Source organism: Mesoplodon densirostris, chromosome 7 (genome assembly GCF_025265405.1).
Source record: "Mesoplodon densirostris isolate mMesDen1 chromosome 7, mMesDen1 primary haplotype, whole genome shotgun sequence".
NCBI lineage: Eukaryota > Metazoa > Chordata > Mammalia > Artiodactyla > Ziphiidae > Mesoplodon > Mesoplodon densirostris.
The window spans coordinates 50058760-50080925 of NC_082667.1; the positions used below are offsets into that span (position 1 = coordinate 50058760).

Sequence of the window (22166 nt, forward strand, 5' to 3'; positions counted from 1 at the left end):
TTTCTTAGCACTAACATTCTGTGGCTCTAGGAACCCAGTTAATTCTTCATAATTTATCCAGTGCTGACACTAAACACTAAATTTAGAACATTGAATGTCCTGCCACTGGTCTTCACTTCCCTCCTCTCTCTTTTCTAGTTTTGAAAAAGTTCTAAAAAAGAACAACTTGGGGCTTCCCTGGTGGTGCAGTGGTTGAGAGTCCACCTGCCGATGCAGGGGACACGGGTTCGTGCCCCGGTCCGGGAAGATCCCACATGCCGCGGAGCGGCTAGGCTCGTGAGCGATGGCCGCTGAGCCTGCGCGTCCGGAGCCTGTGCTCCGCAACGGGAGAGGCCACAGCAGTGAGAGGCCCACATATCGCAAAAAAAAAAAACACAACTTGTTTTTCCTTATCATGAGGGCATATTAGGGTCTTACTCCGAATCCCTCTTACTGTGACTTGCTTCCAGTTTAAAGATGGTGTTCGTGGAGATGGTTACAATGGTGTCTGCTAAGTCTCTGCCAGCCGCAGGCATCCACCCCCAGTACTGTGCCGCTCTCCCCTTTCCAGCTATGTAGTTGCCAAAACAAGACCAAGTAATTGTTCGTACCCTTGTGTCGGCTGTTATTTCTGAGTGCCGACACCTCCTGAGCAAAAGATAGAAGAACTACTAAGGATGACTATTTTATGGAGATGACACAGCAGCATTAAAAAAAAAAAAAACGAGTTGGTGTTTGCAGATGGAGCACCTTATGCCCTGTCAGTGACTCTGACCCAGGTTCAGCTCCTTTCTCTGCCACCCACCGTTTGTTCATTTGTAAGTTCTGCCCCTATATCCCAGCCTCCACAGAGAATTCTCCATCTCTGGCCTTTTTGAGACAGTGCCATATACTCAACAAGGAGTCAAAAAAGGTGTAGTTTTGAATGTTGACTCTACTACTTACTAACTGAGGAAACAGGCCCCAGCTCTGAGCCTCAGCTTCTTCATCTGTAAGATGGAGATCATCAGAGCACCTACCTCAAAAGAAATGGCTGTGAAAAATAGGAGGCAATGGCTGTGAAAGCCTTTTATAGCCTGTAAAGTGCTATGCAGACACGAATCATCTTTCCTTCATTGCTGTGGCTTTTTTATTTCTCCACCTCGTAATCTCCCTCCCATTACCCCTAGGGCTTTTCATTCTTGAACATGAAAGTGAAAATTGGTTTCAGGTGCTGAGTTCACAGCTATTATGTAATACCAGCTGCCATAGCATCCCTGCAGGCTTCCTTACATAGTCCCTGGTTGTCACAGGGTCTTCAGAATTGGGATGGGCCTTGACATAAGGGATGCTGTCACTGCTGTCTGCCAGTCTTACTGCTCTGAACAAGAACCAGCGCTTTTTGTAGGTTAGAAGTAAACCAAAAAGCAATGGATAAATGAAGAACTGCAGAACTCTGTTCTAACAAAGTCAATCAAAGCTATGTTGCTTTGTCCTAGTTTTCTGAATCACACATTGTAGTTACTGACACCAAATATTTTATTTAAGGTTTGCCTTTAGAATGTCCCATCAGAATGATTTGCAAGGCCATTGTAAAGAGATTCCCATGGGAACATGAGGTGTTATATTTATTTAGAGAAAACCACACTTCCCAAAATGAAAGGTATAGACAGAAACACAAAGTAGAACCTGTCTTTGGCTTCATTTCTCACCCTGTCTCCTACCACTAGAATCAGAATGCAAATTCATTGTCCTCTTTCTTTATGTTAAGTACTGGGGACACAGTGGTGACTGTGGTATGGGGTTCCCAGTCCGGTGCAGAGGCATAAGTATCGCCTGATATTTAAAACCTCTGTTATCTATCCCATGGTCAGGATTCTCCTACCACATATTAATCGTTCCATGGAGATTTCTCTGGACGTTAGTCTAGCATTGCAGTGTTAGTCTACCATGCTTTTATGTCTAAAGCTATGCTTTTTTCCCCGACCATTTTTACACTTATCCTCTGAATTCCTATGACCTCTGCATATCTCAGCCTTTAGATAACTAGAGCTTAGCAATCAATCACCTTTATTATTTTTTGGCCCAGCCTCTGTAAATTTTAGTCGTTTCATTTTTTGTTAAGGGAATCACTTTCCTGAATAAAAAAAAAAAATCATGAATCTGATTCCTCACATACCAAACCCCTGCCCTGATGTGGGAAGGTTCCCTGAACACGTTTGGAGCAGCCATGAGTAGGTTCCACTTAGAAGAAGCACCAATGCCTATTCTCCGTGACTTTAGGAAGTAGCCTAGCAGTGCCATTCTGAGAGTGGGCCCTGCTTGGGGGTGAGGTAAGATGTGACGTAGGCCTGGGGCCATTTCTCACACTTGAAAAAGTAAGACACCCTCACTCCCCCGCCACCCCACCCCAGGGAAGACAGCTGTAATTCACAGCTTTACCCATATATCGCTTAATTTCCCAAAATCAGTTGTCATTATCAAAACTGTCTGTAATACTAACTCCTTTTATGAAATTAACTCACCCGAGGCTGTGACTTCTGAAGGAGCAGCACATGGCTTTGACATACTGTAAATGTGTTTCAGGGGCTATGAGGAGATAAAGCAATGAGACTCATTGCCCTTGGTTTCAGGAAACAGTACCTCATATTACACTCCTCTATAGAAAAGCATACAAAAAGCCCTTTTCAACAGCCCTAAACAATTTCCCCACCAAAAGATAGTTGGTCCTGGGCCTATGCAAATAAAAGAATAGAGCCTTCTGGTTTTGCAGCTGAATCAGACTAATCTCATGCCTAGTTCATCAACTGGGCAAAATAGATGATTAAAAAAAATAATTGCCTAAAACCAATTTACTTTTCATGGTTATGTGTTGACTTGAGGCTCATCGTGAATCAGAAGACTTATAGCAAATGACACTGGAAGGGGCCGACCCTTATGCTACATTGTCTTCCTTCTCTTTTCAAAGTTTCAAGGCTAGATTTAGCAGCAATTAGAACCAGTGATATAGGGTCCTCCTCAATTTTCTTATCTTCTTAATTGACCCAGCGTTTTCTTGATGAATTAACAGAGTAAAATCCTCCGAGCCCTGTAGTGTGTGCCGATGAAGTTTTTGTCTCATAAATGAAACAAGCAGACATTTGCTTTTGAACGTTCTTCTTTGGGAAATAAAACGGAAGATGAAATAAAAGGTCCAGAAATTCTGGTAATGTAGCAGTAAACTATTGGAAGGACCCTCTCCTTGAACTCAATGGGTTCCTTTTAAGTAGGAATGCTGGATATGATGCCATAGTGCTGCATTTCTCAGTGTCAGACGGAAGGCCGTCTCTTAGACAGCCAGCCTCCAGTTGTTCCTTAGACTTATGACCTTCGATCACCTGGCACTGTAACACTGCTAAACAGCTTTATGAGGGTGAAGGGATTTGGGGAATGGTTCAAGGAGGGAGAGAGCAGGGAAATTAACCCTGAAGTGGGTCTGTTTCCTGGGTTGCAGAGCAGGACTTGTAGCTGTGGTTTGTGATTGGTTGTTAGTCCACCGTAATTTTCCTTTTTTCTCTTCTCAGGAGGACAAGAAGACTTCATTCTTTCTTATGAGCCTGTCACAAGACAGGAAAGTAAGTTTCCCAGCATGCTTTGGTTCCTGATTGACACCATTACAGAAGGGAAAGAGTGAAGGACTAAGGAAAATAAACTCCTTAATAGTCAGCAGTTCCCAGGCCAGACCGTGCTCTCTCTTTGGCCCTGTGACCAAGCAAATAGCTTCCCTGCTGAATGTGGGCAACGACAGCTCCCAAGAGAATGGAACTGCCCTCCAGATGGGAAAGAGCACATCCAAATCATAAAGATCCCCACGTGCAGGATCGATGCATAAAATCTCCATGCAGATTGACATCCACTCAGTATTAAGAAGGGCTTCTTAGAAGACCTTTCGTAAGGTATAAGCTACCTTCTAGGCTGCTCCGAAGCCTGGGAGGAATTTATACAGAGGCTAATGGCATCAGAGGAGGAATTGTACCAAATGAACTTTAGAGTTCCTTGTAACCCCATGATTACAAAGGAATTGGGAAAATCCAAGCAGAGTATGGAGAGTATTTTGAGCTAAGGAAAAGAAATTATAAAAACATAAGGTGTGGGCTTCCCTGGTGGCGCAGTGGTTGAGAGTCCACCTGCCGATGCAGGGGACACGGGTCCGTGCCCTGGTCCGTGAAGATCCCACATGCCGTGGAGCGGCTGGGCCCGTGAGCCATGGCCGCTGAGCCTGAGCATCCGGAGCCTGTGCTCCGCAACAGGAGAGGCCACAACAGTGAGAGGCCCATGTACCGCAAAAAAAAAAAAAAAAAAAACCCAAAAAGCAAAACATAAGGTGTCATTACTGCAGATGATTACTTTTTAAAGTCATTGCCTAAACAATGGTCAAATAGCTACTTTGGAATCTTCTTTCTCCCATTCAATTGACTAAATTCAGTAGTTGTTTTGTCATTGTGTAGGTATAACTAGAGTAAGCAAAACCTCTCCAAATGTTTCTTTTCATTGACAGACACTGCAGTTGTTTTTCCCTGCAGAAAGTAGACTCAGCCAACACACTGGGTATTAAACATTCCAGAAAGTAGATAAATTCCAGAAAGTAGACTCAGCCAACACACTGAGTGTTAAACATCAATTTCCCTATGCGGGGCTGTATGGGCAGTTTATCCACTGAAATAATACCCTTACCAGTTCTTGTTGTTTGGCAGTTTTGCCTTAGGATCACAGTGGTTTCCAAGTCTTTCTCCTCATCTGCATCTTCCTTTCCATTTCTGCAGTAAACTATACCCGACCAGTGATTATTCTGGGCCCCATGAAGGATCGGATCAATGACGACTTGATATCTGAATTCCCTGACAAATTTGGCTCCTGTGTGCCTCGTAAGTATCTAAACAAAGCTTGTCTCCTTTTGAGATGATAAAATGTAACTTTGTTCCTCCAGTAGTCTCTCCAGTGATTCAGATACCATCAGTTACCTATTTTCCAGGCATCTCATTTAATTTTCCCCGCCGAACACGTTTCATCTATGCTGCCATGTGTTGTTCTCTATTTAGTGAGTAAATGATGTGGTCCCCTAGAAGGCAGGATGAATCCTTTCTTTGTATCTCCCATAGCATTTAAAATAGTGTAGGTTTGTTTTTTTTGTTGTTGTTTTGTTTTTTAAAAAGGGACCTCCCTGGTGGTCCAGTGGTAATGAATCCGCCTTACAATGCAGGGGATGCGGGTTCCATCCCTGGTCAGGGAACTAAGATCCCACATGCCGCGGGGCAACTAAGCCTGCATGCCTCAACTAGAGCCCGTGTGCCACAAACTACAGAGCCCATGCACCCTGGAGCCTACACACCAAAACCAGAAAAGAGAAAAACCTGCAGGCCACAACTAGAGAGAAGCCCACGCACTACAGCAAAGAGCCCACGCGCTGCAATGAAAGATCCCGCGTGCAGCAGCTAAGACCCGATGCAGCCAAAAATAAATAAATAAATAATTTTTTAAACAAATAAAATAGCATAGGATTATTGATAGGCATCGATATGTTCTTATTGATTGATGGAAATGCCACTGAAGCATCTTTTCCCATAGAATAACGTTACCGAACCAGGTTTGCTGAGATGCCGAGGTTTGCAACAAAGGAAGGGTTAATTCACGAGGCAGCCAAGTGAGGAGACTGGAGAACGAATCTCAGACTCTCAGACTCGCCTCCTCGAAGGCGAGAAACGGGATATTTGTGGGACGAAGGAACAGGGCGGCCTGAGGTGTGGGGAGCATGGGGAAGGGTGATTGGAAATAAGAAAAAGGTGAGGTAAATGTCGTTCTGTGCAGGTGCAAGTAAGCTACAGGCTTCCTCGTGGCAAGCATGTTCAGAAAGTCGCAGCATTAGCATGTTCTGAGGGTGGAGTTTGGGACCCCCTGATGTCCGGTCACCAAGCGGACATTGGCACTTGCCCAGTTGGAGGGTCAGTGGTCTTAACCAGCTCAAGCTCGAACTGGACGCAGCTGACTCTGAGTTACCGAAAAACAGCTCAGGCAAACACATCGTTTGGGTTGTGTGACGCTTGGAGGACATGCAAGGTTTTTTTTTGTAACAACAAAGTGAGCTCAATCAGTGAAGGCAGGTTACAGGTTTAATGGATCTAACTGATGATCACCCTCAGTTACAAGAAAAGAGATCAGAAACAAAGCCATCTATTAAAATCACCTCAGGATGACTTAGGGCCGTGTGTCATTCCAAAACAAAATAGCCTTTCCCAAGTGTTTCACAGCCTCAGGAGTTGGGAAGATGCAGACAAGAAAGATTATAAAATTTTAACCCACTCTCCTGGCCACTGCAAACTTTAATCTGCTTTCTTGTCATTACGGACAACCATCAGGTCCCCTGGTCCCTCTGATACACTCAGGGCTACATGCCTGTAAGAGACTATCTGCTCTCCCTCCTCCCATTCGCCACCCACCCACTCACCACTTCCATCTCTACTCCCACTGTGTCACATAAAAATACATAGAGGCCTTCTGTGTACATAGACAAACCCACCAGGGAATTTTAATTTATTAGATCATCGAGCTCTTAAATCTGATCTCAACAGATATTTCTTTCTCACTCTACAGTTTTTAAGCTTTATGCTCTGAAGTGTCTCTTACATTTCAAGACTGCAAGTGTCTCCCGGAATACAGAAGAATAGCAAGAATTGCGTGTGTGCAGTACATGGGCAGGAGGGAGCTAGGATGACTGTGCTATCTCATGAAACTGTTCTCAGCAAGGATTCTGGGAAGAGACCTTGCCACAGAACATACCCTCAGAGAGACTCCAGATAGAAATGATCAGGTCAAACCCTAGGCCATTCGTCACAGCTCCCAGCTTGTTCCTCCACTTTTGAAAGAAAAAAAAAAAATTCTTTAACACCATTTTTACTTCCCCTCCACCTTGCATAGTCTTCTCTTTCTCTTTTTTTAATTAATAACACTATTTTATGAAAATCAATACATGTTCATTGTACAAAACATGGAAAATGATAAAATGTTAAACAAGAAAATAAAAATACAGAATCCCACAAGGTACCCAGAGGTAACATCACTGCTAATATTTTCATAGATTTCTACCTATTCTTTCTTTTCATGCATTTTCTTCCATGATTGGGCACATATTAGATATATATATTTTTTTGCTTAATATTATTTAAAATTTTATAACTATTTCAAATGATTGTTATATCATAATTAATACTTTCTCACTTATGGGCATTTTGGGTTTTCTCTACTTTTCAATATTATGAATTATAACTCAAATACAATTATAATTATGTGTTTTAATTATTTATAATTTACAAATTAATGTAATGAATATCTTTAATGATAAAACTTCATCCAAAGTTTTGATAATTTTTAAAGATGGATTTCTAAGAAGAATATCTGGGTCAAAGACCAAAAATATTTTAACATTTTTTTAATGTTAAGGATAAATTATATTTAACCCAATATATCTAGAACAATACCATTTCAGTTGTAATCAGTATAAAAATTGTTGAGGTATTTCATAATTTTTGGTAGTAAGTCTCAGAAATCCAGCATGTATTTTACACGTACGGACCAGCCCCATTTTAAGTGCTCTTGAATGGGGCTGCTGGTGACCACACTGAGCAGTGCAGGTATAGAATGTGTCTTACTCCCTCCTGTATTCTTTTTTTTAATACAATTTTTAAAGATTACTTTCCATTTACAGTTATTACAAAATTATTGGCTATATTTCCCAGTGTTGTATAATACATCCTTGAGCCTATCTTACACCCAGTAGTTTGTACCCCCCACCCCCTCACCCCTATATTGCCCCTCCCCCCCATAACCACTAGTTTGTTCTCTATATCTGTGAGTCTGCTTCTTTTTTGTTACATTCACTAGTTTGTTGTATTTCTTAGATTCCACATATGAGTGATATCATGCGACATTTATCTTAACATTTTTTTTATTTATAATGTTAAATTATTTTCCCCTCTCTTCTTGCCAAAAAGTTGAACCATTTCTAACTATGGTTAGAGTTGATGACTTTTAGTCCCTCCTTAACTGTGACCATCTCATTTTACATCTTTTAAAATCCCCGAATATATTTATACTGCATGTCCATTTTTTAATATAAGACATTTTTTTTACTTCTTTTCTTGTCCCATAATCTTTTATCATGTGCTAGACATAGTGATGTTACCTTATTGGGCATCTGGATTTTGTTATCTTCCTTTATAGAATATTAAGTTTTTGTTCTGGCAGGTAATAATTTACTGACAAATCAGCTTCTTCCAGTTTTGACTTGGTTTTAGGGTTTCTGAAGGTGGGTCTATAGTAAGTCGAGAGTAACCTCATAAAATGCAGCCCTTCTGGCGTCTCAACCAAATTCACAGTCTGGCTGAACTTCAGAGTCTCAGCACTACATGACCTCTAGACACTCTCCATTTGGAAATGAAAATGGAGTAATGCAGAGTCCCTTCGTGTTGCTCTTAAGTATTACAGCCCCAGCACTGCCTGTTGTCTGATGCCTGAAACTATATTTCCATATATTTTGTCTAGTTTTATAGTCTTTACAGTGGGAGGCTAAGCCTGGTACCTGCTACTATGTCATGGTCCTTCATATTACATATTTTTATATATCTATGTTGAGGGTGTAAAAATATATGTATAAAGGAAGTTTATGAGTATAAAGTTACCTTATTTTCATCTTTTTTGTTTTATAAAGATACTACGAGGCCAAAGCGTGACTACGAGGTGGATGGCAGAGACTATCACTTTGTCATTTCCAGAGAACAAATGGAGAAAGACATCCAAGAGCACAAGTTTATAGAAGCCGGCCAGTACAATGACAACTTGTATGGAACCAGTGTGCAGTCTGTGAGATTTGTAGCAGAAAGGGTATGTTCCCCAATCATCTTACGTCTCCCCTGAAGAAGGTTCCCAAGTGGCAAACTGCATTTTTTTGGTCATTACTCTTTCCTGATTTCAGTTGTAAATTTTGATTAAATATTCCTTTTAAGACCTCTAAGCAGAGAATCCCTTTAGAGCAAGATCATTAATCTTTACTCTAATCTCAATAAAGACTGACCTGGCAGGGAGAGGAGGAAAGGAGCTTATAAACCTAAAGGCAATTAACAGCTTGAAGTTTATGGAGATTCACTTTGTCCTTGACTCACTTATCTTTGGCCACAACATTGAATTTACTTTAAAAACTTTGTCACTCTTCATTGTTTAGATCAGGGTCCTCAATTCTTTTTGTTAGCAGGAGTTAACTTTTTATCTCCCTGAAAACTCGAGATCCTCATGGTGGAGGGGTAGATAGATGGGGAGGACTGCCTGGACTGTTGCTGGCAGATATTTTAACTCAGAGGAGGTATAGGTGCTGTGATTCCCCTCCTCCTGATAATTTCAAGGGCGTGGAAATGAGAAGAATGTTCAAGAGAGAATAGGATAGGAAAGCACTTCAGTGTACCTTTAAGATCTAAAGGTAAGATCCTAATGCCTAAAGAAAGATCCTAATCTCCTATGAACACAGAGAACCAATTTCATAGAAGAAAAAAAAGAGTTAAGAGGCAATCATATTTGTTGGATTGATTTGATTTGACACAACCTTTCCCCCCCCTTTTAATGTATTGGTTAAAAAGATTAAACAAGAAATGTTCCTGTCTGTCTGAGAATACAGTAAGAAGGTGGGTCTGCTTTCTTCTCTCTGGAAAGTTGGCTTCTTTGAGCTATATCATACTGTTTCGAATCAGCTTCCCGGATAATGGCATCTATTCTCGTAGACACAACCTTTGTTATCTCGAACTGTTCTGGCCAGTGAATAATCAAACAGCATTTAGACATTTTATATAACTGCTGCATTTCACAGATAGCAAACTTGGAATTTATTTAAGTGATAAAGGCTTGAGCCATCTTAGTGTGTTTCTCCTATAAAAGCTCAAGTACTCCCTGGACTCTCTCATTTTTACATGGATATTATGGATGAGTTTCTATCCCCTTTTATTGATTTAAGATTGTTTCTATTTGCATAGTATGCTTTTTCTCTTCTTTTGTAAAGCTCTTTAGCCTCAGGGTAATGAAGCCATTTCCCTCCAGGAGGCAGAATATGATGTGAGGCAAATGTGTCTGTTTTTCCAGAAATACTTTATAAAGCAGCTCCTTGCTCTGAGCACTCATTGCAGTGGAAACCAAGTTAAATGAGGTGTGCTATAGTGTAATAGGGTTTTTATTTGTTAAGAAACAAGATATTTACAGACACTACGCAAGCCTGTCTCTCGGCATTTAAGATAAAATATTTAAGGTAACTCTTTGTATCTGTCTGTTGCTTTATACTAGACTGAGCATATCGAAGGCAGGATACATATAAACACTCAGCAAATGTTTATGGGATTGTTCTAAACTCACATGATTACCATTCTTCCAGATTTAACATTGGTCAGGGTGAGACAATAAGATATCTATTTATTCCAGCCAATAAGACTTGGGTTTGAGACTTTGGGCAAGTTAGTATCTTTAAGCCTTAGTCTTTTCTTCTGTAAAATGCAGTTGGTAATATGTACCTCATAGGTAGGGAATTTCTTCTTTGACAATTTGGAAATTTCTTTTTGACAGTTGTTTTCAGATATGGTTTATGAGCATTTCATGAGGGTGGACTCAGTCATATTACATATGGTTACACAGCTTCCTTGTGCAAAGCATCAGGTATTTATTTAAGGAAATAAAGTTAACTGAGATAACACAAGTAAAATATCTATCCCAGTAACAGACACTTAGTAAAGGAGTAAGAAATATAAGTTATTGCAAATTTGGTTATGACCCTGTATATCAACCTTTGTTTATGCTTTGCAGTGATTCTTTTTCAAAATTTGAAATCCAGTATCTTTTACCTCCCTCTAAAACATACTTACTTTTTTTTTTCCTTTTGGTTTGATTATGATCATTCTTCCTGGATTAACTCCATATTTTTCTTCTCTTTCTTCCAGGGCAAACACTGTATACTTGACGTATCAGGAAATGCTATCAAGCGGTTACAAGTTGCCCAGCTCTATCCCATTGCCATCTTCATTAAACCCAAGTCTCTGGAACCTCTGATGTAAGTGGAGGACAGTGGCGGCCTTCATCCAGCCCCCTGTTCCATACGACAGAGCAAATTGTTAACAGCTCTTTGTCATAAATGCTTACAAATGGGAACTGCCATTGTTGATTTTTTTTTTAAGAATTCCCTTTTTTAATGATAGGTGAAAGTTCTTTTGAACCACTAGAGACATAATGTCAATAATTCTTTAAAATGTCTTCACTAATGTTTCTTGATTTTTATTTTCATTTCACAAGTTGTTTTTGTGTGTGTGATATTTTCATTTTGTCTTGCTTTTTTGAAAGTAGGTTGGTTTGGTTTGTTTTTGTTTTATCTTGCTTTGCTTTCCAAATGATAGGAAGCAATCATCTTTAAATTATCTCTTACTTTGGAGAGCAATTCCACTAGTAAATTTTTTTAAATGTGTGGGTTTTCATAGAGGGAGCAAACAATATTTTAGACTCTTTCCATTGGCATTTCATGTTGTTATAGCATAGAATTCTCATGTTTCTTAATTAAAACCTCATGTTATGTAGACCGCTGTCCTTAATAGGGAGTTTTCTTAGTGGCCTGGCAGTAAAACATCTACAAGCTTAACCAATAGCTCCAGACCTGTGTACATTTATAAACAAGGGGAAAATGGATGACTTGGATTTTTTTGTTCTTTTTATCTTTAAGAGACTGTGTAATATATCTTCCTTCAAAAATCAGTAAATAAAATGGGCAGATATTCATGATCTGGCTGTAAAGTAACAATATTTTTTGTGCCAATTTGATAGAAATTGGTGGCATTATTTTGTAGACCACTCTCGTACAAAAGTGACGCTGCAGTAGCCATAAAAGTAGCAGAGCAAAAAGGCTAAGAGCAGGGACTTGAAAATTAGTCGGGCTAGGTTTGGTTCTTTCCTTTGCCACTGTTCAGTTATGTGAGCTCAGGCAACTTGCTTAACATCTGTAAGATTTAGTTCCACACCTCTAAACTAAGCACATTGATGATGCAGACCTCATAGAGCTAGTGTCAAGGTTAAACAGCGTCTTGAATGTAGAGTTCTCCATATGGTCTTCAGCATATAATAAGCACTCACTAAATGGTAGCTATTATTACTATAAAAGATTTCAAGTTACTTTATTGTAAGAGGAATAAAACTATTTTATCATTACAAACTATGTAAACAGTGCCATTTCCAAGAGGCCACAAAAGATGACACCAGTGTGTCCATTGTAAGAGCTTTGCCCAAATATGCTTCCATTTGGGCCTCAAGACATTAGAGCATTTGACAGGGTTCAGAAGTGAACCACAAAGTACCAGAAAACAGTGTTTATGGAAAGAGCAAAGAAAATGAAATCATTCATCCCAGAGGAGAAAGCAGTTACTTGTAGAGGTTATCAACCAATTATTCGGCACCTTCTCTAGAAGGAAGAAGCGACAGTAGCTGGAATTGCAGTCTAAGAGAATTAAGTTAAATACATAGTCGATCTCTAGGGAAATTGCCAGAGATATATCTTAAAAGCAGAATAGACTCCCATAAATAAAAGATGGACAAAGGTCCTTACCAGGATGAAAAAATAAAGTCAGGAGGTCACTCTTAGTACCTTCTGCCCCATGAATTTAGGTATTAAATTATATCATAAAGAGCTTTGCCCACAACTAGCACTGTGGAAAAATATGTGTTGAAGATAAAATAATGGTTGTTGATAGTATTATCCCTAATGGTACATATTAAATTCCTCCTCATGTAAGCTACTGTGTTGGGCATTGAGCAAAGTGAATTAAGCAACCGCAAATTTCCTTGCGTAAAAGTGATTTATAATCTGAGAAGGGCCTCGTAAATATTATTAGTACTGCTAACATTAATAAGAAGAATAGAAATATGGCCCCCACCTCCTGGGAACAGCATCTTAAAGGCCCGTTTCAGAAATAGAAAAATAAGTTTTCACATCATAAACATGCAATGGGATAAGTGGCTTCCCGGGGAAGGGAGGCCTGAGGGAGAAACCAAAGCTGCACATTTGGTTCAGTGCAACACTGGGGGATGTTCCCATCTGGTGCTCAGTAGGAGAAGGTCTACTGCTTCCCACAACTATGAGATGACTTATTTAGTTTTGCCTTAGGGCCCTGTCACGGCCGTGTATCATCAGGAAAATTAAACCTGCTGAAGGCTGGACTCCACAGTGAGACAGTGACTCTGACATCATTTGCTGACTCTGACATCATATGGCGTAGTGCCGTAACGGTGACATTCAAACCAATGTGATCTTATTAGGAAATGCTAGATGCTTACTTTCTAGCTCACTCTTTTTCTGAGGGTTTTACTTCAGGAGCAAAGCTGGCATGAATTGCCCATTCCTCAGGGAGGGGTGAAGGCTAGGTCACCTGGAACAAAAGCATGGCAGCTGTCACATTTAGGCACTGATACATCATCACACACATTATTCTCAAGTGCATCATCCACATCAAACCACAGCACTTATTAGCACGTACGTAGCTGACTCTTCAGAGGAGCATAAAATCAACGGCGTGTATGAAAGAGGTGTTTTTTTACATTGTACCGCCATGTGACTTCTATTCCCCACCCCCATCCCATGGCGATAAGAAGCTTTCCTGTGGCTCTCCACGCTTCCACCCCAATCTGCTTTTACCTTCTTGCTCCCATGATGGCCTGTGTTTACTTCTGTCTTCAACTGTATCATAATTATGTTTGTCTAGCTCTCCAGTCATTCATTGTTTCATTTCTTCATTCACTTATTCATTCAATAAGTTAAGTGTTGACTCAGTTCCATGCCACATGCTAGTGAACAAGCCATGGTCTCTGCCCTCAAAGAACTAGCAGATTGGGCAGGGAGACAAAACAAGTTCATGTATTAGAGGATAAGATCCTAACTTCAGTATTGCTACAGTAAATGCAAAGGGAATTCAGAGAAGACAGACCAGTATGGGCCAGGGATGTCAAAGAAGATCCAGAACTACATGATTTCTTGACATCTGGAGCAAAACACTTTCTTTCTGTGAGAAGATACCTTGGTTTAGCCCAGCATCTCCTGCCACCCAAGAGTGACAGCCACTCAAAGCTTCTAGGGCTAGTGCTGTTTAGGAAGAGAATTATAGATACCATCCCTCAGTTGAAGATGAGTTTATTTCAACAAGACTTCAGGAAACTCCCACTTCTGTATATTGCAGCCATCAACATCAAGTCCAGAATTGTGTTAGTGTCAGACTTCAGTTTTGTTTTGTGTTTTTCTAAATAAGGGCCTCTTTTGAAAGAAAGTCTTGGTATACTGGAAAGTCTATTTCACTAAAAATTGGTTTCAAAAAAAAAAAAAAACTTTGAGTTCTTACATCAAATTCACTCTTTTACCTTAGGCAAGTCCCTTTACTACTTCTGACCTCAGTTACTTGCTCTGAAAAAGGAATTAACCTGAGACTACATGCTCCAGACCCAGATGTCTGGCATCCTAAAGTGACATGCTAAGGCAGCAATGCCTTCAGAATTCTACCTGTACCTGCGATGCATCCCGATGGACCAACCAAACTGTCTTTGCTCTTGGCTGAACTTTTATCAGTGCAGTCACACTGGTATTCTTATGATGATCAGAGGCAATGATTGTCAGTCTTTGATTAAGAAAAAATGGGAAGATAAAATAATTCTTACTTAATAAGTACAGTTTGGTTGGCAAAAAATGTTAACACCTAGAGGACATGGGAGGATAAAGCTGACACTGGTTGGGAATCAATAGATTAGGTTATTCTCCCTTTTCCCCCCTCCTCAATTTGTCCTTGAGACTAGATTAGATTTAAATAATCTTCCGATTGATTAAGCAGCACTAACATACAGTTAATGATACACCAGTGGTTGACAGACTAACAGAAAGAAGGACAGAGAATGCCCAGCGTAATTCCTTTACAGCCTGTTCTTCTGTCCGACCAAAAATAAACAAAATAAGCATCGGAGATTCCTTCTTGCCAAGCTCCTCTCTCTGGCTCATTATTTGATATGACTTGCTTAGAGTCTGTTTGAAAATATGTTGGTCCTAGCGCTTTTGATTGTTCCATTCTCTCTGTGTCTTTAATTCAAGCCATCTTTAGCAGCTCCTTGAAATTCCATTGATTATAAAAACAGAGGAAGTTCAGGGCTCTTGAGCCGTGCAAGCTACAGAATGCTTTTTCGGCCTGAAAGATACACACGCCTGAGGGGCCTGTCACATTTTCTATAATTCGTTGGAAGCACTGTCTCTTTCTCCACTCCACATGTCTCCTGCCCACATTGAAGATGAACAGCAGCCCTTGGGGAGGCTGGGAGAGTCGAGAGATCAAAGCTTTCTGCGAGGTCAGGACCTGAGAACAGTTGAGTCTTGTTCTCTTAGATATAATGAGCTCTGAAAGGCTGTGGTGTGTCTTCCCTTCTCTCCATCTCCTCTCCTCTCCTCCCTCTGGCCACCCCAGAAGACTGTGTTCAATTCTACATCCCATGTTCAAAAGAGGTTGAGATAGATGAGAACAAAGTCTAAGGAAGGGTGTCCAGGAAGGTTAGGATTTGGAAATTATATCCAATGAGAGAATAAATGAAGGAAGCAGGACAGTTTTTCCTGGCAAAGCGGAAGCCTCGAGGGACACATCAGCACTTGACTTAAAGACCCAAGGGCCTGACATGGAGGAAGGAAGTTCAGTCCTACTCTGCGGGGCTGCAGAGAACAGAACCAGTGACTGGAAATCATGGCGGGACAGATTCTGCTTCAGTCCCATGTAGGACCAAGAGACTGCCCTCCGAGAGAGTGAGCCCCCTGGGAGGGAGTCCTTGTGGCTGAAAATATTCCAGCAAAGAGGAGTCCCGATGAGGACTAGGAGGCTGCTGCTAAGATTACACTAGGCTTCCTGCAGGACTCATTTTTGCCATGCATTGTAGTTTTTCAGGATTTGGTATGTTCCCTTTCTGTTCTAATAGCAAACTCTCATTTTCCCAGGGAGATGAATAAGCGTTTAACAGAGGAACAAGCCAAGAAAACCTATGACCGTGCAATTAAGCTAGAACAAGAATTTGGAGAATATTTTACAGGTAAAACTTCATTTACATTTGTGCTGTGAGAAAGGAGATAAATTGTCTGACATTTGACATAGAGAGGGCTCTGGGCCTGGTGTACCTGGGCCCTAAGACCTTCCTGCTAAAAACCCCTTATTTCCTTCTACTTCTCCCATTTGATCCAAAACTCTGGTTTCTTTCTTCTCTGGATTCAGCTTCCAGGTTCCCACTGGCCCTACCTGAAACCGTGAGTGGCCGATGCCACTGAGCCATCTCCTGCTATTAAGGAGATTTTAAGCATTAATACCTCATTCAGCTTCTCTCCCTGAGATCATCAGAAAATTTGAAAAAGAAACTTTTAAGGCTCAAAACGTGTACCGTCCAAAACAGTTACTCTTGGGAAGCAAGCCCAGGGCCTCTGTCCTTTGCTTCAGGGACCTATGGGTCTGTCTCCCCATTAGCAGCACTTGAAGAAAATGTTGAAACACTTCCTGTGTTTCAATTAATTCCATGTCAAGTCTCAATGCAAAACTTTTTTTTTTCTTTTTAAATATTTCCTTGGAAACATGAATTTGGGGGGATATTTTGTCCTGAGTATCACGTCCTGGGTTCTTTAGCCTTAACATGCGTTCATGAAACACTGATCAAATCCAAAGAGCAATCAAACTTTATGGAATTTGCCTTACCACTGATGGTTTAAAAACAAGAACTTTCCTCCTGAGTTACCTTGCATGAAGTTTGGTGTTTTCTTTTTTCTCTCATTCAGAATATGAAAATGCCATGGGCTTAGCAGTTTGCAAATATGTCAAATTGTGTAAATCTTAAGTAACATTTTGGTTAATAACAAAGATATGAGTTATGTTTCATCCTAAAAGAATATCCAAGATGTTCTTTTAAATCAAAACAATGTACATTTTGACCAGTGGTTTATATTCAGGAATAAAGTATCATAATCAATACACTCTGAGGATTGTTTTTGCAGATCTAAACCATGTTTCAGTCACAATTTATTTTTAAGCCCTAGTGTCATATGGATAGTACTGATGTGTTTGGGATATCTATCTACAAGATAGCTGCTGTTCAAAGGAGATAATAAAATGTATTTAAATCTACTGTAAGTGACTTGGTGTTTTAGGTAATACACAGTTTGTTTGTTTCCTCCTACTTTTATATTTTTTACAAGTAGTTGCCCATAAGGTATTCTCACTACAAACAGCCCTGTAAGGTAAAATCTCAATTTACCAGATTACTTGGAGAATGAATGAGGTTTTCTTTTAAAGGTTTTGGAGGTTGAGGAGATTAACTAAAGTTTCTTCTAAAATCTTTATTATTTCCTCTGTGTCTAAAATACTTGAATTTCTGCCCCTTACAAAATAAGTACAGTACGGAGAATATAAGTCTGGCTTTCTTTAATAACAGGGAGCTCTCAATCTGAAAATTGATCAATGCCTAGCTCAGTGCCTGGCCCAGAGTACACACCCATAAAATTTAAATAAATGAATGATTCATTATGCAGAACTACAGAGCGACATGTAGAAAGTAGGAAGACCGTGGTGCATTTATTACCAATCTAGGACATGCCTTGTAAGGATTTTTTTAAATTGTTGTGACTTTGCTTAAGTGAATTTCTGCTTTTTCTTACTAATAAAAAGTAATATTAAGCTTCCTGATGAGTTTGTCTGTCACTATTTGAGCTTCTGCTGTGTGATTGATGGTGGTTCTTCACCAGCCAGCAAGTGATTCCTAACTCCAGTGTGTTTGCTTTTGTTCTAGCTATTGTCCAAGGTGACACCTTAGAAGATATCTATAACCAATGCAAGCTTGTTATTGAAGAGCAATCTGGGCCTTTCATCTGGATTCCCTCAAAGGAGAAGTTATAAATTAGCCACTGCACCTCCAACGATGACAGAAGAGCATTTAGAAGAACAAAATATATATAATATACTACTTGGAGGCTTTTATGTTTCTGTTGCATTTATGTTTTTGCAGTCAATGTGAATTCTTATGAATGTACAACACAAACTGTTTGAAGCCATGAAGGAGAAGGAGGGGCCAAAGGGTGGGACAGAAAAGACATTGCAGTACGCAGGAAGGCTTTGGTTTGCTCAGAGTGCCAGGGGTAGGGACGAACCTCTGACGGGCTTTGTGCCCAAGAGATGGGCAGCCTCCTCACCCAGCAGATGTCCAGAGCTGATTTAGCTGCTGAGCTCTCTGTGTTTTTTGCTTTAAAGAAAAGTTGCCAGCACTTGAACTTCACCAACCTTCCCATTACCCACATCTGTAATTGGTACACTTCGAATTTTATAACTATGCACCTCCTTTGATTTCTTAACAAGCAAAAGAAAGAACGAAGGAAAAAAAAGAAAGGAGTCCCTTTGGAGACGGCATAATATCAGGGAAGGATAAGTGTGTAGTTTCTTTTCCTGGCATCTGCAAAGACAAGCATTTCATAAAATTTGCGAGTGTGTGGAGGACTGACCTCACTGAGAGGAGGTGATTCCACCTGGGGTTAGCTTTATGATTGTTTATTGTCTATTTTGCCATTTATAAACTTAAAAGAAGGCACTAAAGATGAGAATAATTTATATAATGAAAATATATTAAATGTATAGAAATGAATTTCTATAGGTTAAAGAAGTTTTGTGAAATATTTTGTAAAGATTAATTAATTGAAAGACTAAATGTATGCACTATCTGCAGATGATCCAATTCAAGAACAGAAAGCTGCACTCTCCCTTTTGTTGCCAATGATCCATTGAGAGCATCTGAGTTCCTTCTGAAGCCTGACAAAGACTTCTCCCTCACTTACCTCCCATGATCTCCCTTCCACATTAGTGATACACTCCCATGGAGCACATCCCTTAATGAGTTACCCTCATGAATATTTTTGGAGGACATTTGGTTAATGTATTTTTTTAAGCTGATGGCTTTCAGAGACTAACTCATGCAAATGATGTAAAGGGAAGTTTTTGCTTTTGCTTTTCTCTTGTTAAACAACCTGGGCCTGCCATGCAAATAGTTGAATAATGTTGTTCCTAGTTAACTTACAGTTCTTAAAGGATCATTTAGTATTTTGGCCATTATGAATAATTAGGACTTTTTTTTGTCTGTTTCACAAGTAACTGAGGGTTTTATAATAGCCAGAGATGGTATAGAGCCATGGAGAGATCTGTCCCAAGATGCACTATTTCTCTGAGGAAGAGAGAGAGAAGGGAAGCATCTGGTTGGGGGACCGTGAGGGGTGCAGACTTTTGTTTCTGTGTACCGGACAAAGAGATAGAACCATCAGGAAAGACCATTAATGACTTTGAGCTCAACCAACTGAACTGCCTTTCTTGGGGGCTGCACCTGGACCAAGTTTATTTTTTAGCAATTACAATAATGATGATTTACAAAAAGAAAACTCCCGAAGCCTATATCCCACTTTAGAGCCATTGGTGACATCAGCATTGCTTGTGCCCAGGGCATTTAGAGAGAGACTTTTCAGTGATCTCAATAACTACTCAACTCTGGGTTGTATACATGCCCAAACTAAGCCCCATCGCCTTATCTCTGGGGTACATCCAGACCTGGCAGGGATTCTGCCACACTGTGCAGCAAACCAGCATGCAGGCTGGGATGGGAGAGCAAGAGACAGCCATCAGCAGTGATGGGGCTTCTTCACAGTAAGAACATCAGAGCTCAGAATGAGGGTCTCTTTCCAAAAACAAGCATTATTCGTCTTACACTAAAATACCACTGTCTGCCTGGCTGCAGTCACCAAAACAAACACAAAAATGCAAAATCATGCATCTACCTATAGTCTTGAGGCTACCTTTACCAATGGAAGGGCTAGCAGTGCATTTTTCCCTCTGATGAAAGTTAAATTTCCCAAGACTTCCTTGGAGTGCTCAAAATGTCAAAAATGTGTCCATGTCTGCAATTCGCCAGTTTCAGGTCAAGGCCTGCTTTCATCAATCTTACTCCCAGAAGTTTTCTGCCACCAGAATGCCATTCCTGATCCCAGCTCTACTTTTAGGCCACCATGATAACTTCTTTGGTTTCTCAACTAAGCATGCAACCATTTATTTAAAGGACTGTCATTAATGAATAGATGTTTCCACGGGTCATGTGATGTGCTTTCCATTTAATATTAAGTATTGCTGTGGCTGAGTACAATCAAATTGAACCACCAACCCTTGGTTTTGTAGTAATATAATTATTTATTTTCCTAGTGTAGATGCTTCTGATTAGAATTGGCATTTGCACTGATTTTTTTATGTAGATTTATATAAATATATATATACATATATATTTGCTTGAAGAATCACCAAGCCAATTGGTGAGAGGGTCTTTTCCTGTAGCGTTTACACCTCCATTTGTTGTGTTGTCTTGCGCTTCCCAATGTTGAGGTCTCTACGGCTCCAGTGAACCCAGTGTGTTTTGCAGCAAATCTGACGACTTGTGTGGAAATGGCATGAAAGTTACCCAGATTACAACTGGTGCAAATGCACTTGGAGCCTGGGGCCAGACTGGTGCTAACACTGCAAACTTTGTCGAGAGCTCTCTCCAATCTGAAGGCTTGCTGGGGGCGCAACATCACCTTCACATGCTGGGCCCTTTCGGAAAAGTGCCAGATCTTCTCACTGGTGCTATTTTTCATGCTCTGGTACAATGTGTAGCACCACGGGGGTCTCAGCTTTACCAAAATCAAAATCCCATTTGTCAGCTAATTGCAGGGGCATTTGTTTTTTTGCTCTCCTCCCACAGGATTTGTTGGCCACTTCTTTGCAGGCTTTTTCTTCAGCTCCAAGCTTTTGGGTTGGCTCTGTTGAGTGCGCCCATCTTTACGAAGCCTGCACTCAGGTGCCTGTGAGCTGTCTTAGATCCTACTGCCGGCCCTTCAGGACTCCGAGCCAGGGAAAAGCTCCCCACTCCTATGGCTCTTGCCTCTTTTTTCTTCTCATTCTTTCCCTCTGCTCTTCCCCTCCTAGTTCTGTCTCATTCCAGCTCTCTTTTGTGTACCTCTCCTTTTATCCTTCCTTCCCGTCTTCTCGGAGTTGTTGGCTTTCTCCTGCATTCCTTCTTTTCTCCCTCCCCTTTGATCCCCAGTCTCTTTGTCTAACTCTTCTTTAGTCTCAGTCTCTCCCCTTCCTCTTCCTCTTTCTCCACCTTTCCTGTCCTTTCTCTTCTCACATCTCTGATCATCTCCTCTCCCATAACCCACTCCTTAGTATTTCTGTCCTATAAGGGCTCATGGCTGATTCAGACAGCAAGTCCATACACTGGACTAACAACACAAATTCTTTGGGTCACCGTCTCACCTAGGCAGCCCAGAAGGCAAAGCTGAGCCTGAATGAGGCCCTACACTGGAGCCAGCTCCATCACGCCTCACTGAGCCAGCCTGCACCGCTGCCCTGGCAGTGATGATGCACGTGCTCTGGGCCCTGCCGGCACCTGGGTGCCTCTCTGCCTGAAGCCTGGTCCAAAGTGAGCCCGCTCCCAGCACCATCCCACGGCTCTGAGGACACTTCCTTTCAATAAAGGCAGACTCTGGCCCCAACAATTATTCTGACACCAAACCTCTTCCTTCTCATGGAAGCCATGCCATCACCTTGGTTTGGAGAGACTTTTTCTCCATTCATAAGCTTTTTTTTCCCTATTTTCATGTGAAGCTCCCTCTGCTTTTCAGCTGGTGATTGCTCTGGTGAGATTGAATGGACTTGCTGGTGAAATTACATCTCTTTTTTCCTGTCTTGGTCCTGCCTAAATTCCTACAAAAATATTTAAGTCAAAGACTCAGGCTAGTTCCTAAGTTTATCATAGTAATCTGTCACTCCTAAGAGGACAAAAGGGGACATTTCCCTTAGAGTATGTGGAGTACCTCCCATGACAACTGATTTGAAAGAGGACTCCCTACAGAATTCTGTGGATATACATTTTACTTCTCTGTACGTATGGTATATGTGGTATGTCTATCATGTATACACATACTACATTGGGTACAAATGAATGTGGATGGAAACCCACACACACACTTTAGTCTGTAAATATCCTTCCTCACTGAAAACTGTGCTTTGGAAATCATTTCTTGTACAGCTGTGCAGTTTCTTGTAGCAGCT

The 22166-nt window shown here is 40.8% G+C and overlaps 1 protein-coding gene and 1 pseudogene across 12 annotated transcripts in view; both read left to right on the plus strand.

Moving 5' to 3' along the window:
- DLG2 (discs large MAGUK scaffold protein 2) overlaps window positions 1–17945 on the plus strand; it is a 1239088-nt gene extending 1221143 nt beyond the window's left edge. For 10 of the 12 annotated variants that reach the window (XM_060105473.1, XM_060105479.1, XM_060105470.1 and 7 more), the window contains 6 exons: window positions 3522–3572; window positions 4761–4862; window positions 8699–8871; window positions 10959–11068; window positions 16010–16101; window positions 17839–17945. In XM_060105473.1, coding sequence (XP_059961456.1) covers window positions 3522–3572; window positions 4761–4862; window positions 8699–8871; window positions 10959–11068; window positions 16010–16101; window positions 17839–17945 — 635 coding nt within the window. Of the gene's footprint in view, window positions 1–3521; window positions 3573–4760; window positions 4863–8698; window positions 8872–10958; window positions 11069–16009; window positions 16131–17838 lie in introns of those variants that run through there. The other 2 variants (XM_060105471.1, XM_060105478.1) reach the window with 2 other exon arrangements.
- Window positions 17946–20552: 2607 nt separating this feature from the next.
- On the plus strand, window positions 20553–21180 carry LOC132494161 (uncharacterized; annotated as a pseudogene).
- The last annotated feature ends 986 nt before the right edge of the window (window positions 21181–22166 follow it).